This window comes from Eublepharis macularius, chromosome 5 (genome assembly GCF_028583425.1).
Source record: "Eublepharis macularius isolate TG4126 chromosome 5, MPM_Emac_v1.0, whole genome shotgun sequence".
NCBI classification, from domain to species: domain Eukaryota; kingdom Metazoa; phylum Chordata; class Lepidosauria; order Squamata; family Eublepharidae; genus Eublepharis; species Eublepharis macularius.
Genome location: NC_072794.1, coordinates 145,362,813 through 145,378,640, shown reverse-complemented (window position 1 = coordinate 145,378,640; position 15,828 = coordinate 145,362,813). Strand labels below are relative to the sequence as shown.

General features: G+C 43.3%; 1 protein-coding gene across 1 annotated transcript in view; it reads right to left on the bottom strand.

Annotated features, from left to right (window-relative positions):
* Positions 1-15,828, bottom strand: part of EYA2 (EYA transcriptional coactivator and phosphatase 2) — a 199,973-nt gene that overhangs the window by 54,262 nt on the left and 129,883 nt on the right. The window contains exons 6-8 of the mRNA XM_054981392.1: positions 13,154-13,221; positions 5,804-5,981; positions 451-575 (exon numbers count right to left, since the gene is read on the bottom strand). Of these exons, the coding sequence (XP_054837367.1) occupies positions 451-575; positions 5,804-5,981; positions 13,154-13,221 (371 nt within the window). The remainder of the gene's footprint in view (positions 1-450; positions 576-5,803; positions 5,982-13,153; positions 13,222-15,828) is intronic.

Genomic DNA, 15,828 nt, shown 5'->3' with positions numbered 1-15,828 from the left:
AGCTCAAAAGTTTTTCTTTACACATTGTTTTTTTTTAACTTATATCTGCTTTTCTCTCCACAGGTCACCGAAAACAGCTTATCACATTGTTCTCCTGTGCTCCACCTATCCTCTCAACAGCCATGTGATACAGTTAAAACTGAAAGATCGTGCTGAGCCTCAGGTCACCTGGTGAGTTGTCATGGCAGAGCTGGGCTTCAAACCCAGTTGTCTCAGGTCCTAGTATGATACTGCAACACTGGCTCTCAAATTCTAATCACAAGTTAACGGAAAAGTGGAAAGATGGATTTAAAATGGGAAAGGGAAGAGGTGACCTAATAGTTATATTGGGTTGGGTCCAATGATTCTCTTCTATTAAGTGAGCAATTTTCCATGCTTCCTAAAGTCATCCTGCCTTGGATTTATTCCAACACAAAGCAAAAGGAGGAGGAACTCCTCATAGTTTCTTACCTCAATTTCAGTGTCAGCTGTTGGGGAGGGCTCATTACTTCTTTTTGATCGTCCTCGTAGCTTCCCATCACTCCCTTTGTGCTGCCTGTCTGCTTCTGTGTCTTTTACGGGTGTTGTGTAGTCACCTGTGATGGGGAGAAAAGGAATCCTGATGGAATCTTATGCCCTTCATTACGCATCTCACGCTAGCTTAAAAACAATGTAGGGATATTCAAATGATCAAAGCAGCATTGATTCATTTGGTAGGAATGACAATGACAAGATCCTTGATTGTAGTTCCTGACTTCCCCTCCACTTAGACTTAAAACGCTGTTTCTTTAGTTTTTTTTTTTATGGTAAGGGTAAATTTGGAGTGAGGGTATAATATATAATACTTATGTACCTTCTCACAGATGAAATTGATAATTATTCCTAATTTCCTTTCTTTCTTTCTTTCTTTTTAGGTAGACAGATACCCGTTTTTTCTTTTCTTTTTCTTCTTTTGCTATCTTTTTACTAATTGGGAAAAATTCTTTTAGATAAAATAATATATTTTAAAAAACCCTGTGGATAGATTCCAACTAATTCAGAGTTAATTGCTTCAGAGGTGTCTTCCTGTGCAACCCATTAAAATGAGATCTAGCTAATAAACAGTTCCCATCCACATCATGATGCCCATCTGGGACCTCTTGAATTGGCTAGTTATGTCTTTTGGCACAGGTTGAATGACCACTCCCATCCAGGGCCACTGGTTGCTATGCCAAATTAGCTGTGTATGACAAAGCACCTAATGGAGTCAATGGAAAAGAATGACTCCAGTAATACCTCCTAGGCTTACCCAGGATACTATGGGTTGGATCCAGCATTCTGTCAGCAGAAGGTACTGATGGTTGTGGATCTTTGCTGCTTTTCCTACCAACTGCAGTCCTTTCCAACCCAGGAAAGTTGATTCCTGAGATTGTGAGAACCACCGGGTTACAATGAGGAAAGGGAAGGGGGTGAAATCACCCTCTTTCATCAGCGGAGCAACAGGAACAGAAAAGGGAGGCAGAAACAATTTCTCCCCCTTCCTCCTCACTGTAGCCAATTAACCTACACAGGTCCCACAATCCTTGGAATCAACTTTTCCAGGGCTGGAAGGGCATGCTGGAGGGAGGAAAAAGCAGGGAAGATCTGCAGTCCTTGTGAATGTGGATTGCTGGATCCAAGTGTTATACTTCCATAAGAAGGTCACTTAAAAAAAAAATCAAACTTTTTTTTTTAACGAGAACTGCCAACTACTCCCCAGAATTAAATTTAAAACTGTTTAAAACACAAACATACAAACCTTATGGTATGTGTTTACAACACCTTTTGGGCATAGTTCAGCTAGATCTTTTAATGTTCTTTCATATTCCCTTTTAAATTTTGCCCCCAAACAAAAAAGCATTGTTGCTTTTTTCCTCTTTCAACTAACGAAAACACAGACATTTTAAATGTGGGGCGACATTTTGATCTTGGAAATTTAATTTAAAAATCACATGGAATTTTAACAGCCTATAACACGGTCCCAAGAAAATGTATGTTCTCGCCTTAAGCAGCCTAACTTGGCATTCAGTTCCCACTGAAATCAATAGGGTTAATTTCCATGTAAACGTCCTTAGAACTGAGGCTTGCCATTCAACTGCACCATTTAACAGAATGCAGAAGGTTCAACAGTTCTGAAATGTTTGGAAAAGAAACAAACATTTGTTACCATCCCTGGGTACTTGTTGGATAATGGACAGTTAAATATAGGGGGGGGGAATCATAAACAGTATGCTGTGGATAAATTTAATAAGGGTACGATTCATTTTCACAAACCTCTTTAGTTAGCCATTGACCTCAATTTTATAAGCGGCCTCCAACTGCTCCAGTAGCTCGCTGCTTTAAAGAGGAATCTGCCCTATTCCTTTCATGGGAAAATGTTCAAAATCTCAGACTGAGATAACATCGAAGAGAGAAAAATCCTCTGAGTACTTTCAGAACAATCTGTGACCGATTTTTTCCCCCTTTTCAAAAGCCAATATTAGTTTATTTTTCTTTTTGAGTAACAGCAGATGTGCAGGTTTTCTTCCATAAGCAAGCAGACCCCACTGTGGGCGTACATACAGTGATCATCCAGAAATGATGGGGTATTTTATATAAATGACATTGCCTGCCAATGAACATTTCGCTGGGGAAGTGATATCCGAAGACTATATTCCAACAAGACATACGAAGATAATGTTACTTGATATCCTGGAGTTGAAAAGCTATGCACTCTAAGAGATCATGTTGAAACATACTGATGGTTTCTCTTATTTTAACAGGGACCGTTTTCACACTACTCACCTTCTTCCAGAACATGGTGAAAAAAACACGGAAGATAGCGTCTTCTCGCATGAGTTTTACACAATGTTGTGCAAAACTCGCGTAAGAAGACACTATCTTCCGTGTTTTTTTCGCGACGCTCGGCAGTGTTCTAGAAGAAGGTGAGTAGTGTGGAAACAGCCAGGGAGCTCATTTTCAATGCTTAACTTGTAACCTGTTGCTTTTTAAAAAGCCCTCAATTAGTTTGGATTCTTGTTAAATGTTTTATAAGTACCTGTCATATCTCTAAGAAAAAATTCTAGACCAGCGCTGTCAGTTATTTATTTATTTATTTTTTTGGTGCTCTATATTCTGCAAATTCAGTTTTGCCTAGACCTTGTGCTCCTTTGGTGAAATTTGATTTCCAGCTCTGATTCTCCCTTAAGTTGTGTTATTTCTCTCACCTCTGTCTTTAGTACTTGCTTCTTTCGTTCCTCATGATCTTGACTCTGAAAGCTCTAACTGCTTCCTACAATTTCCAAATCAGTCACACTGTTAGCTGGTGTACACACATGCTGTGCAGTGAGACTTGGGAAAGGAGAAGGCAGGAGTGGGCCCCTACAAAAAGGAGGCACACCCTAAGGTATGTAGACAAAAAGGGTTATTCACAATGACCCAGCTTTCACAACCTGTAAACTGGCAGGGGCTAACACGTACACACTGTCTCTCATGTTGTGTGGGAATATTGCCAGCAGAGAGCAGCACACAGGAGAGAACCTATAGTTATCCAGAGTTTGAGGTTAGAGCGGAACTACAAGTGACAAAAGGCACAGATTGGACACTAGTCAGCTTCCCTCAAGTTTTGATGGGAAATGTAGGCATCCTAGTCTTGCAGCTTTGCTCTCTGACTGTTGTCCAATGGATTTTTTAACTGTTACTTGTCCAACATTCCGCCAAGCTGCCTACATTTCCCATCAAAACTTGAGGGAAGCTGACAAGTGTCCAATCTGTGCCTTTTGTCACTTGTAGTTCTGCTCTATTAGAGTGCTGTTTCATCACTTCAGTCAGAGACATAAAAGGGAGAAGAGCAAGAGGAGGGTGACTGGGCTTAAGAAGATGCCCAGCTAGCCTTAAAGAACGCCTTGTCAATAGGATTCGCTAAACTGTGAGAGGTTATAATTTATCTTGGTCATGCATATTCTTCCAAGCCAATTCTAAGCCTCCTCCTCCTTCACTTTTATGCCCTGCCCCTTTCAGACTAGCATAAACCTCCATGACAGAAGAGGAGAGGGAGAACGCTCCTTGCTCTGGACCCAATGACTGAGGTCTTGAACTCAAGAAATGATTGTAGCTGGCCACAGCACCTCAACAGGTTGGAGCTGAGTCAGAAGAAAAGTTCATGATGTGAAAATTACACGCAAAGGCAACCCAATGGCAAATTTTAGTATGTGAAAATTAATGTTACACATTAAACCACGTTTTAGATTGTGCAGTAGGAATTCTTTCAAGCATGCTGTTTAATTAGGTCATTGATGGGAACTGTACAAAATTTTAAATGGCTCCACAACTGAGATTTTATTTCCTGCTATACCTAATTAAAAACTAACACCCAGAATTTGCCCACTATTTGTTGTATACATATATATCTTTGTAGACCTTGAGTACTAAGATACAGAAACAAAAAAGGAGCAATGTGGATGGGCGTAGGCTGACACATTTTCTAGCATCTCTGTTTTTTTACTCTTCCAGGGCTACTGGTGGATGTTGGTGTGAATACCACATCTACTTTTTCAGGCTACAAGTGGAACACATGCAATTATGGCTGCATTATAACTAAATATGTTAAATAAGCAGTAATGGAAGGAAATTATTTCCCACATACAGGATTTAATTGCTTTTTACTAAATTTAATTAATTAATTAATTAATTAATTGAAACATTTATGCACATCTGTTCTCCATAGTTCAAGGCTACTTATAATGTATAATTAAAAACATCCAAGTAACAATAAAACCTTGATTTACCCCCATTCTAATACAATGCCAGCCGCCTAAACTCAATTAAAAACTCTAATGAATAAAATAATCTTACAGGGCCCCCTAAAAGTTTCCAAAGATGGTACCCCCTCACCTCCTTGAGGATCCCTATACTCTGGTTTCTCTTCAGATCACATAAATCTTTTGCCTTTTACCTCGAGGATCCCACTCCATAAAGTGGGAACAACTACAGAGAAAGTGCAAGCCCTTGTCAATTATAGATGGTCCACCTTTAGTGAATGAACACCCAGAATCAGTTTGGTGTAGTGGTTAAGAGAGCAGGATTCTAATCTGGAGAACTGGGTTTGATTCCCCACTCCTCTGATCGAAGCTAGCTGGGTGACCTTGGGTCAGTCACAGCTTCTAGGAGCTCTCTCAGCCACAGAACACAACACAGAGCCACACAACAAAACAGCCACAAGGTGTTTTGTTGCGGGGATAATAATGACATACTTTGTAAACAGCTCTGAGTGGGCATCAAGTTGTCCTGAAGGGTGGTATATAAATCGAACGTTGTTGTTGTTATTGTAACAAGTTGAAGATGACAGCTAGTGCATGGGGAGTACCATATGTGGGGCTTAAAACATATGATTTGATGTTAACATATTGATACATAAGGTAGACAATAAAGTTGTACTATTTAAATCCATAAATCCAGTAGTTAATTTCTAGGGGACAGGGGAAGGGGTCACAGCTGAAACCTACTTAAAATTGAATGCTCTGACTTGGAATCTCTACCGTGTTACCCTAAATACGAAGGATCTGGATGGGATCAGTGAGCCATGAGACAAGCACACTTAAATCAAGGTTCCAGGTTGCTATATTTAACTAGATCCAGAGCTGAGCCGTGGCTGGCACTGAAAAGATGACATACAATTCAGCCCCCCACTGAAATTACACCTTGCACAGCACTGCCACACGGAGAAACGGAACGTCAAACAATTACTTGAGTAACCCACAACAACCACGGAACGTCAAACAATTACTTGAGTAACCCACAACAACCATCAATTACTTGAGTCACTTACCAGAAAGTGATTCGGTGCTCTGACTGCTGATGTTGTGTGATGACTCTTGGAGCGAATAAGCTGACGTCGGGATGGCCGACGGACTGATGCTATTTGCAGACACGTACGAAGAGTTGTAGGAAGAGCTGTAATACTGTGAATACTGGCTTTGGGTGAAGCCGGGATATGAAGGGTACTCCTTTGGAAGAAGAGAGAGCAGCTGTAACTGTTCTGAAGCTACGGCCCCGCAGCACCCAACACTTCAGCAGAAAGCATAACAGATAGCTATTCAAAAAGGTATTACTGGCATGGGATGATAAGCTTATTGATATTTTTCAGTACTGTGAAGTGACTTTATCAACTGGGGGCCGTGAGCGTGTGTGTGCATGCACAGATATGCATTCACTATTCACCAACCCTCTATTTCCTACTGATTGCCAGGGGGACCTGGCAACCCTGCTTGGATCCTGTGAACAAGTTCTGTGTGTGCTACATAGGTGGTGCTGCAAAGCAGGCATCCTCTTCTGCCAAACCTCTTGCTTGCATAAGATTGTTTTCAATGGATCCCTAGGCAAATGGAAGTTTTAGTGGAAAACGAAGCACACTATCACTACACGGAATTCATTCATAGGCTTCATCTGTGGAACTCACTCCTCTTGCAAGGCCAAGGACTGAAAAGAGTAAAACACAACTTGCTCAGTGATTTAGTAGCGAGTGATTTAGTAGCGAGTCCCCTTCAGTGTGCTCAATGGCCACACACATAAGCACTATGCATTTGTTTCTTTTGCATCACTGCCTTGTTTCACTACTGCAGCACCAGCTTGTGCCTATTAATTTCACAAAACTAAGTCTGCAGAGGAACATATTTTACTGTAAAATATTTATACCTTGCCTTTCCTCCAAGCTCAGCAGCTTACAAACTGTATGTTATAAAACATAAACACAGCAGCAGCATCTGCAAAAGTACATTCCTCACTCCATCAATCCAGACAAGAAGATATTAGCCTCAATAAGCAGTGTTAAAGTTAACAGCCTCCAGCCCAACTAAGAAAAATCCCTTCTGAAGACAAGGGCTGTACAAGCCATAGCCAAAACACATGAACACAAATCTGCTTCAAGAAACTGATCAGACTAGACACTCAGCCAAAGGCTTGAGGAAAATGGAGGCTTTGTGAAGGTTCCAAACAATTCCACAGGGGTATTCCCCAGAAGGAGGCAAGTGAAAAGGAGACGTGTTCAAAAAAAGGCATTGGGTGGACTGAACAAAGACAGGCTGTCCGTCAGGTATATAGTTCCCAGGTCACGAGGTCCCAGGGATTAGAACCTGCACCTTGAACTGAGCTCAGGAACAAATAGGCAACTAATGCAGTTTTGTAAATGTGCCCTTTTAGGCTAAGAAAGCAAGCAGCTGCACTTTGCGCAAGTCAAGTTTCTAGGTTATCTTCAAGAGCAGCCCCATGTAAAGTTTGTTACAGCAGTCCAACCTGGAGATTACATAAGTATTGATTGGTGTATCTAATTTGGCAACTCCAATAGGGTATTACGCAGGGCTGGCTCTTCAATTGAGGCAGAGCCGGCCCCCGCCTCGGGTGCTGAACTCTGAAGGAGGCGCCGTGCTGGCCCTACAACGACCGGAGTTCCCTGCAGTGTGCGTGCTCCCGTGCACTTGCGCAGGAATTCTCCTCTCTTGGCACAAGGTATTTCTTCTGGAGTGCAGAAAGGTAGCCCTGTCTTCCTGCTCAGCCAGCGCCTGGGGAGCTTTCAGTTCAGCCCCATCAGTGAGGACATTTCTCTCTCTGCCTTCCCCTCCTCCTCTCTCTCTCTCTCTCTCTCTCTCTCTCTTAATTTAAGCCTTGGGCAAAGCTTCCGGGAGCAAGAGACACTCTAGCTGGCTGGGGAGCAGCGAGCTCCCGTCTGACCTTTTGTCCCCCTTGTTCCCTCCTTTCTTTCTCCCCCCCCCACCATGTATTAAAAGGAAGGACGGGGATTGCCCATTGGAAATAAAGGAGAGGCTTGAAGGCCCATTGGAGATAATGGGAGCCAGGGATGCCAATTTACTTGCCTGGGCTCCATTGAAATGCATCACAACAACAAAAAAGTTGCAAAGGAAGTGTGGAATGAATTTTCCATAAAGGTCTCTGGGACCAGATGCAATACTCTGGGAGTGGAATGACAGCCCCCAGAGTGCAATGACGGCCCCTAGCTGTAGAGTTTGTGCTCCAGGACCAGAAGGGCAGGTTTCAGAGTGGAATGACAGTCCTTGGAATAGGCTCAGTGCTCTGGGACTGGAAGGACAGCCCTCAAAGTGCAGTGCAACGACAGCCCCTGGGAGTAGAAGAAGCATTCTGGGACTGGAATGACAGGCACCAGACTGGAATGACAGACCCTGGGAGGAGCAGAAGTGTTCTGGGACTGGAATGACAACTCTCAGAGTGCAATGATAGCCCCTCAGAGCAGAATCTGTGCTCTGGGAAGGAATGACAGGTTGCATAGTAGAATGACAGCCCCTAGGAGTAGAGAAGCATTCTTGGAGTGGAATTACAGGCATCACAATGGAATGACAGCCCCTGGGAGTAGCAGAAGTGTCCTTGGACTGGAATGACAGCCCCAGAGTGGAATGACAGCCCCTAGGAATAGAACCTGTGCTCAGGGACTGGAATGACAGGTCAAAGAGTGGAACGACTGCTCCTGGGAATAAGGTCAGGGCTCTGGGACTGGAATGACACCCCCTGTCATTCCACACCCACTGCCATTCCAGTCCCAGTCCACTGATTCTTCTGCCAGGGACTATCATTCCACTCACATTTTTGGCTCACATTAAGAAAAACAAAGATTGTTGTTATTCTCACACTTATTTAAAAAATTAAAATTTAAAATTTAAATTAAGAAATAAAAAATAAATTTAAAATGTAAAAAGTTTCAAGTTTTGTGCTTTTCATTTTTCCTACATTTCTTCTGTTTTTAAAAATTGGTTAGCTGGGGGTGCGGTGGGGGGCGCAAGTAGGTATCTTGCCTCAGGTGCCAGAATCCCTGGCACCGGCCCTGGTATTACGTTTCTGAACTCAATACAGATTGTGCAAGGTGCACCTAGAAACTAATTCAAACATATTCTTAAAAGGTACTGGCTGACTGAGCACAAGTCCTTCACCAGGAATGGTAAAACACCTCCAACTCCCTGGTAAGCCACGGAGCAGAAGCCCTCCTTGAGAAACAGACAGGGCACAAAGCGTGAGAAACGTTTTAATACAATCTCCTTTACCCAGACCAACAGCAACAGAATCTTGCTCCCATGCACTCTGCCCAGTACAACCTGGGCTAGTCCCATGGCTGACATGGCAGCCATGAAGTCCCGAGTTTTTCCTGACATGTCCCATGTCAAAATCTCATAAGATAAATAAACTGTGAGCCCTTAACACCAGATCAGAGATCAAATGCATCAGCTCAGCTAGGGTGCTTGCTGGAAAACTAGGCAGATGATAAAGCAGTAGGGGCACTAATCTAATTAGCACTTACTTGCAGCGAACCTGTGAAGTATGAAGTATTTATTATGATGTGTATCTAACCACAGAATTGCAAACTGTGGTTCTGTACAGCATGTGTTCGTATTGCACAAACATGCTAACATTAGATGCAACATGAAAGCATGGTTTGCACTATGTAAACAAGCCTATTAGAAACACCTCTAGCTTCATTCATTCTCATGATTCCTCCACTGCCTCTCCTTGCATGCTGGGTTCTACTTCCTGGTTTGTGGCAAATCACAGTTTGCCAATACATCTGAATGAGCAAACAATGGTGTATGCTTATCCCTACAGACTGCAATCCTGATTTGCGGGGCAAACACAAACCACAGTTTAGATCTAATGCTAGCAACATAACTGTTACTTCTTATGTGTATCTGCCAAGCATACAGGGCATACCAACCAAAAAAATTAAAGGGAGAAAAAAGTCTAATATCTTTTGTAATAGGCCACATATATCATTATGAACTTGTATCCTCTGATTAACCAGTCTAACAGTCGTACAGAACAATTACAGTTCGGCCTTCTACAGCTGTCTTTGATACTGCTGTGTGGCCACACACTGACTTTGTCCCTGTTATCCAAGATTTTGGGGTGGGATGCAGCTGTTGTTCAGTATTTCAACTAGCTAACTCCACTGGGCTCTTATTTTTTGACACAAGTCTCTTTACCTGACTCTTGAAATCCTCTTTTTGTCCAAAACATTAAGTTGTTATTAAACATGGGCACGAACAAAAAAAAAATGAACCATGGGGTTCGTGGTTCATGGGTTTTCATGAACCACAAACCACGAACTCCCATGAACTGGTGCAAGTTCACGAACCAGTTCGTGGTTTGTGGAGTTTAAAATGCCCCTTTCCAGCTGCTTAGCAGCAGGGAAAGGGGCATTTAATGATTTAAAGGGCCCTTTCCTGCTGCTTGCAAGGAAATCGCCCCCCTGCTGCCTGCCAGCTGATAGTTTAAAGGGGCCTGCCGCTTGCAAGCGGCAGGGTCCTTTAAACGGCCCAAACCCCAGCCCCAGCCCCACACTTACCTTGCGGCTAGGGTGGTGGAGGCTGCGACCCAGCTGCCCTGCGGGCCCATGGCTGCCTCCTGTGAGGAGCGGGAAGGCCGTTTTTGGCCTCTTCTGCCACTTCGCGGGCATGCAGAGCGGCGTAGGAAGCAGAAAAAGACCTTCCTGCCCCTCAAATGGCCGCTGTGGCAGCCATTTGAGGGGCGGGGAGGCTGTTTTCAGCCGCTGCCACCCACGCGAGGCGAGGGGGGGATCCCCCCTGCTGCCTGCCAGCTGATAGTTTAAAGGGCCCTGCTGCTTGCAAGGGGCAGGAAGAGTTTAATGGCCCCGGGGAAATGGCCATTTAAACTGCCCCTTTAATACGAACCAAAAGAACCAGTAGACCAGTTCGTGGACGTTCGTGGAAATGAGCTTCCACAAACCGGCCTAGTTTGTGCGTTTTTTTGCTTCGTATTTAGGTTCGTGCCCATCTCTAGTTGTTATCTGATGCCCTCTAGTAAGAAATCACCAGTCATTTCATCCTTCTTATGCATTTTCACCTAAATTTTGCATCCAATTTCTGAAGGATAAATAGCAGTTTGATTAGATGCACACTCAGGATTCTGGTGCTTTTAAAAAAATCCTAGAATAGGATAATTTATGAAAGCCACAAAACGCTGTATAACTCAATGCAACTTACAAAAGAGGATAGAAGAATGAACCCCAGAAAAAAGTCAAGGGGACGAAGAGCCTAAACTGCAACAACTGTCCATAGAGATCTGAACAGAGTCACTGTTTATCAAACCTACTTCAACCATAGTTCACACCCAAATGCAGCATACTTAGGATCTAGACAGAGACCGTTTCAGGTCTGTTATTTGAGATCCTTTCCAGCTAGTACCCAGCAAATCACATGCTTTATCACTAAACTATGGTCTCTCCTCCTTCCTGCAGGTGGGAAGTTGCCATCAAAACTTGTGGCAAACAGAATTTAGGATGCATTTCTTTATAGTTCCCTGTGTTCTACAGAGTCTTATAGCTCTAAGAGTCTATTTTAGCATTTCCACTAAAAAAAGAGACTGACTTCATAGTTGATCAACAGCAACCTTTACAGGCAAGCACTCTCATATAGTATTTCTGCATGTAATGTATCCATACCATGCATTTAAACACACATATATGGTGCTAACATATGCGAAACACGAAGTTCATAAACAGGTGTACACCCAAAAAAGGAAGAGAACAAGCACACTCCAATAGCTTCATATTCACAAGGGTCTCTGTGTGACATTTCTGCTTGTATATTCAATATTTATTAGCTAAAGCCAAGACTGGAAGGGAAAGAAGCAGGAGCTCTCTGCAAGATGATGGAAACAGCTAGTTTTCAGGAAAAAAAATTAAAATAAACCTGCTCATACGATACTGTGGGCTCCCCATAAGGATTCTGAAATGTTTGCAGCAATATAACCCAAGACTTGAAGCAGGGCCAAGACTAGTAGAAGGAGGAAGAGAAGGAAAAAATGAAAATTGTTTTGAAAGCATTTGGTTGCCAAGTCGCCTGCCAAGCTGCTGAGCAATGTGAGTGGCTTTAGATACCTGCTTTTTAAAAAAAAAAAAAAAAAAAAGAGAGAGAGAGAGATTTAAGCATGTCAAAGATCTTGCCCCCTCAGACATGCAGCTCATTCTCTTTTACCTGCCACTCCTGGGTCTGGCGCTTGAGTGAAAGCGCTAAGGGTACAACAAAGTACTGCGGGCGGGGGGGGGAGAGTGATCCTGCTTGGGACCATGTCACAGGATGGGAAGGGGCTCCTCTCTGCCCATACTGTAGTCCTAAGCAAGATCAGTCTATCTGCAGCATTTTTAAAGCAAGAGACTACCTGCTGTAAAATGGCTGCGTCATCCCTGGGTTGTCCCCAGTGACACTGTATCATCTTGTTGGACCGGGAAGGTGGGATTTGTGGGGGGCTCCTTCTACACAAACTAGATCAGAAATCAGAGTAGCACCACCAACACCTGAGAAATTCCTGGGGTCATTTCCCCAATATGTTCCCAGAGTAGCTGATTTTCGGTTCACCTCAAGTGTGCATGAGTGTGAGAAAGATGAGCTAATTCTTTCCAGTTTCTCCCTCCCCCTCCCTTCTCAACTAAAGATGGAACTGTTCTCCCCAAAAGTGTCCATGTGGGCATGTTTTCAGAGTAGTCTGAGGGCTGAGGTGGGGTTAGAGTCTCTTTTGTAAAGCAGTCCCTCTTTTTTACAGAGCAAACACTTTGGTTTATATACATCTAATTTAAGCAGGAAGCACAGATAGGAAAGATATTACAGCAAGAGTACATATAGAAAGTTTGGTTAGAGAAAGACATTTTTTTGAAAAAACGCTACCTAGTTAAGTAACACTCTGAGCCCCCCCCCACGCCCTTTGTAATCTGAGGGAGGGGTCCTGCCCTTTGCCCTCTTAAGCTTTCAGGACTTGACAAAGGAGCGTGTGGCTGGACGCCTCTATTTCTGGGACTGCAGCAGGGAGCCCCCTCCCTCGTTTGGGCCAATGACAACTGAGGGCTCACTCTCCATCTCCCTCCACAAACCAATCTACCAATAAGATTCCCAGCTATGGGTCAGAGGCTTGCTGCCCATGCCTTCCAGTTTATTGACATGGCAATTTGGCTCTTTGGCGCCTTAGAGGAGAAAGCTTGCTCTTCCATCAGGGGAAAGTATAGCTGGGGATCTGATTACCCATTACAACAAATAAACTTGTATTAATTTAGTATCAAAGCACCCCCCCCCCCCAAAGCAATACACAACTATCAGGGACTGGTATCAATAAAGTTAGCTGTTGTCTATGCAAATAGTTCAAGTTGTACCTGGTGCACTGTGCTGAACCCGGCAGAACTTGCCAAGCCATTAGGTCCCTGGTAGATCCCTGAGGTACCTAAGAGAAGAGAAGAAATGAGAAAACTGAGGTAACAGAATTCTAGAAATCATTAAGCTGAACATATATTTTATTTACTTATTTATACCCTGCCTTTCTCCCCAATGGAGATCCAAAGCAGCTTACATCATTCTCCTGTCCTCCATTTTACCTTCACAAGAACAACGTTGTAAGGTTGGTTAGGCTGAGAGCGGGACCACAAGTGACGCCTGACACAGGTTGGACACTAGTCAGCTTCCCTCAAGTTTTGTTGGGAAATGTAGGCATCCTGGTCTTGCAGCTTGACTCTCTGACTGCTGTCCAATGGTCTTTTCAACTGTCACTTGTCCAACATTCCGCCAAGCTGCCTACATTTCCCATCAAAACTTGAGGGAAGCTGGCAAGTGTCCAACCTGTGTCAGGCGTCACTTCTGGTCCCGCTCTGAGTGTGTGTGACTAGCCCGAGAGTGTGTGACTATCCCAATGTTATCCTGTGAGCTTCTATGACAGAATGAGGATTTGAACCTGGGGTCTTCCAGATCCCAGTCCAACACTCTAAACACTACACCATACTAGCTGTCATACCTATAGTGAAGTATCACCCCCTGGTGTATCTTGCTGTTCTGTATCATCCTATCAGATGGGAAGAAAGATTTTATATTACAGTAGTGCTGTTGCTCTGTGGAAGAGGGTAGAGAGGAGTAACAAAGCTCAGTGGAAGAGCTGCTGTAGCACAGTAGTTAAGTAGTTTGGCTGCAAATCAGCAGTCTACAGGTTTGAGCCATGAGCTCAGTAGGTGGCCTTGGGTAAGCCATTCCTCTCAGCCCCAGCTCCCCAGCTGCACTGTGGGGATAATAACTACACAGACCTTGTTCACCAGTCTGGGTAGGGTACTATTCTGTCTAGAGGAGTGGTATATAAGCACAGTTATTATTATTATTATTATTACTTGACAAGATGGTCCCAGGTTCTATTCCTGGCATCTCCAGTTAAAGGATCTCTTATAACAGGTGTCTGGATTCAAGAAAGACCTCTGCCACTCTGAGAAAACAGGATTGACCAACATGAGTCATTGATGAGCTATGTTCATAATTTTGGTAAATTGGGTCATAAGTTCATAATTTGGGTAAATTGGTTAGTAAAATGATCCGCCACTGGTACACAGAACAACAGGATAAAGTGGCTCTTGAATTATCCCTAATCATGATTACCAAGAATTCATTATTACCAGAATTCATTCCTTGTGTCTCTACCATATTGACTCATTGTTCACAAGGCTCAGCCCAGGTACAGCAAGAATGCATGGGGAAAGAAGGATCAGAATTGCACCCAGTGGCCCCAACTGAAGACATAATTGGTATATCTTACGAACAAGAGCCAGTTGTATGAATCTAGGTTGTGCGTAACCACTTGGACCCACATAACCTTTTTTTTCAAGTTACAGCAAATGCAGGTGGGAGCAAAGGCAGTGTATGCAATCCTCCCTTTGCTAGTGTGCATTACAGCCTTTACTGACCTTGAAAGCTAGTGGAGTGTAGTGGCTAGAGTGACAGACTAGGATCTGGGCAACCCAGGTTCAATTCTCCGCTCTGCCATGGAACTCGCTGGGTGACCTTGGGCCTGTTACAAAAATTCTCAGCCTAACCTACCTCACAGGGTTTGTTGTGAGGAAAAAATGGAGAAGAGAATGACATAAGCTGGTTTGAGTCCCCATTGGGGAAAAAAGTGGGATAGAAATGAAGTAAAATAAAATAAATTAAGAAACACTGTACTCAATAACCCCACAAAGAGTACATACTAATCTCAGCAACTTTCTTCTTTCCCCTAAAGTGTGCAAATAAATATTAAAATTGACAGCTACTTAAACTATAATGTATTTTTCTTTGTACAACAAATGATTTTTTAGTGGGCTTTGATTCATGCAATCATTTATTTCAGTAGTCTTTCCAGAACTGTCACTCATCTTTAACATCTAAGCACCAACACAGTGCCCACTAAAACAGTAAGTGTATGATATCACAGTCACATGACAGGAAAAGGGGAGCCAGAGTTATGACTTCACTGGCATCCAGGCCAGGACAGCAGACCGTGGAATGAAAAAAAAAATGCAAAGACAAGTAGGAGATGTGGTGTCTTTGCTAAAACATGTGCACTAACAGCAGGTCTTTATAAAAAGGGAGCCAAAATGGTAGCTCTACATAGGCAGGAGTTGAAGACCACCAATTTATACCACCTGGTGAATTTAGCTAACAATTCATTGGTTTTGTGAAACAGTAACAGATGTTCAGGAAAGATAGCTAAAGCTCTTATATGAATATATTAGTAATATTAGGGTTGGCAACTCTGGGTGGGGAAATTTCTGGTGATCTGGGGGGTGGAGCCTGGGCAGGATGAGTTTGGAGAAATGGAGGGACCTCAGCAGAGTATAATGCCATAGAGTCCGCCCTTCAAAGCAGCCATTTCCTAGAAGGGATCACTGTAGTCTGGAGATCAGTTGTAATTCCAGATCTCCCTACCCAACCTGGAGGTTGCCAACTCTACCCAACATACTGTTGGAAGGCACAAACTTGTGGATGATTCCCCTTTGCATGTTGATCACTTGGCAGCTTTCACTGCTCTACAATGGAG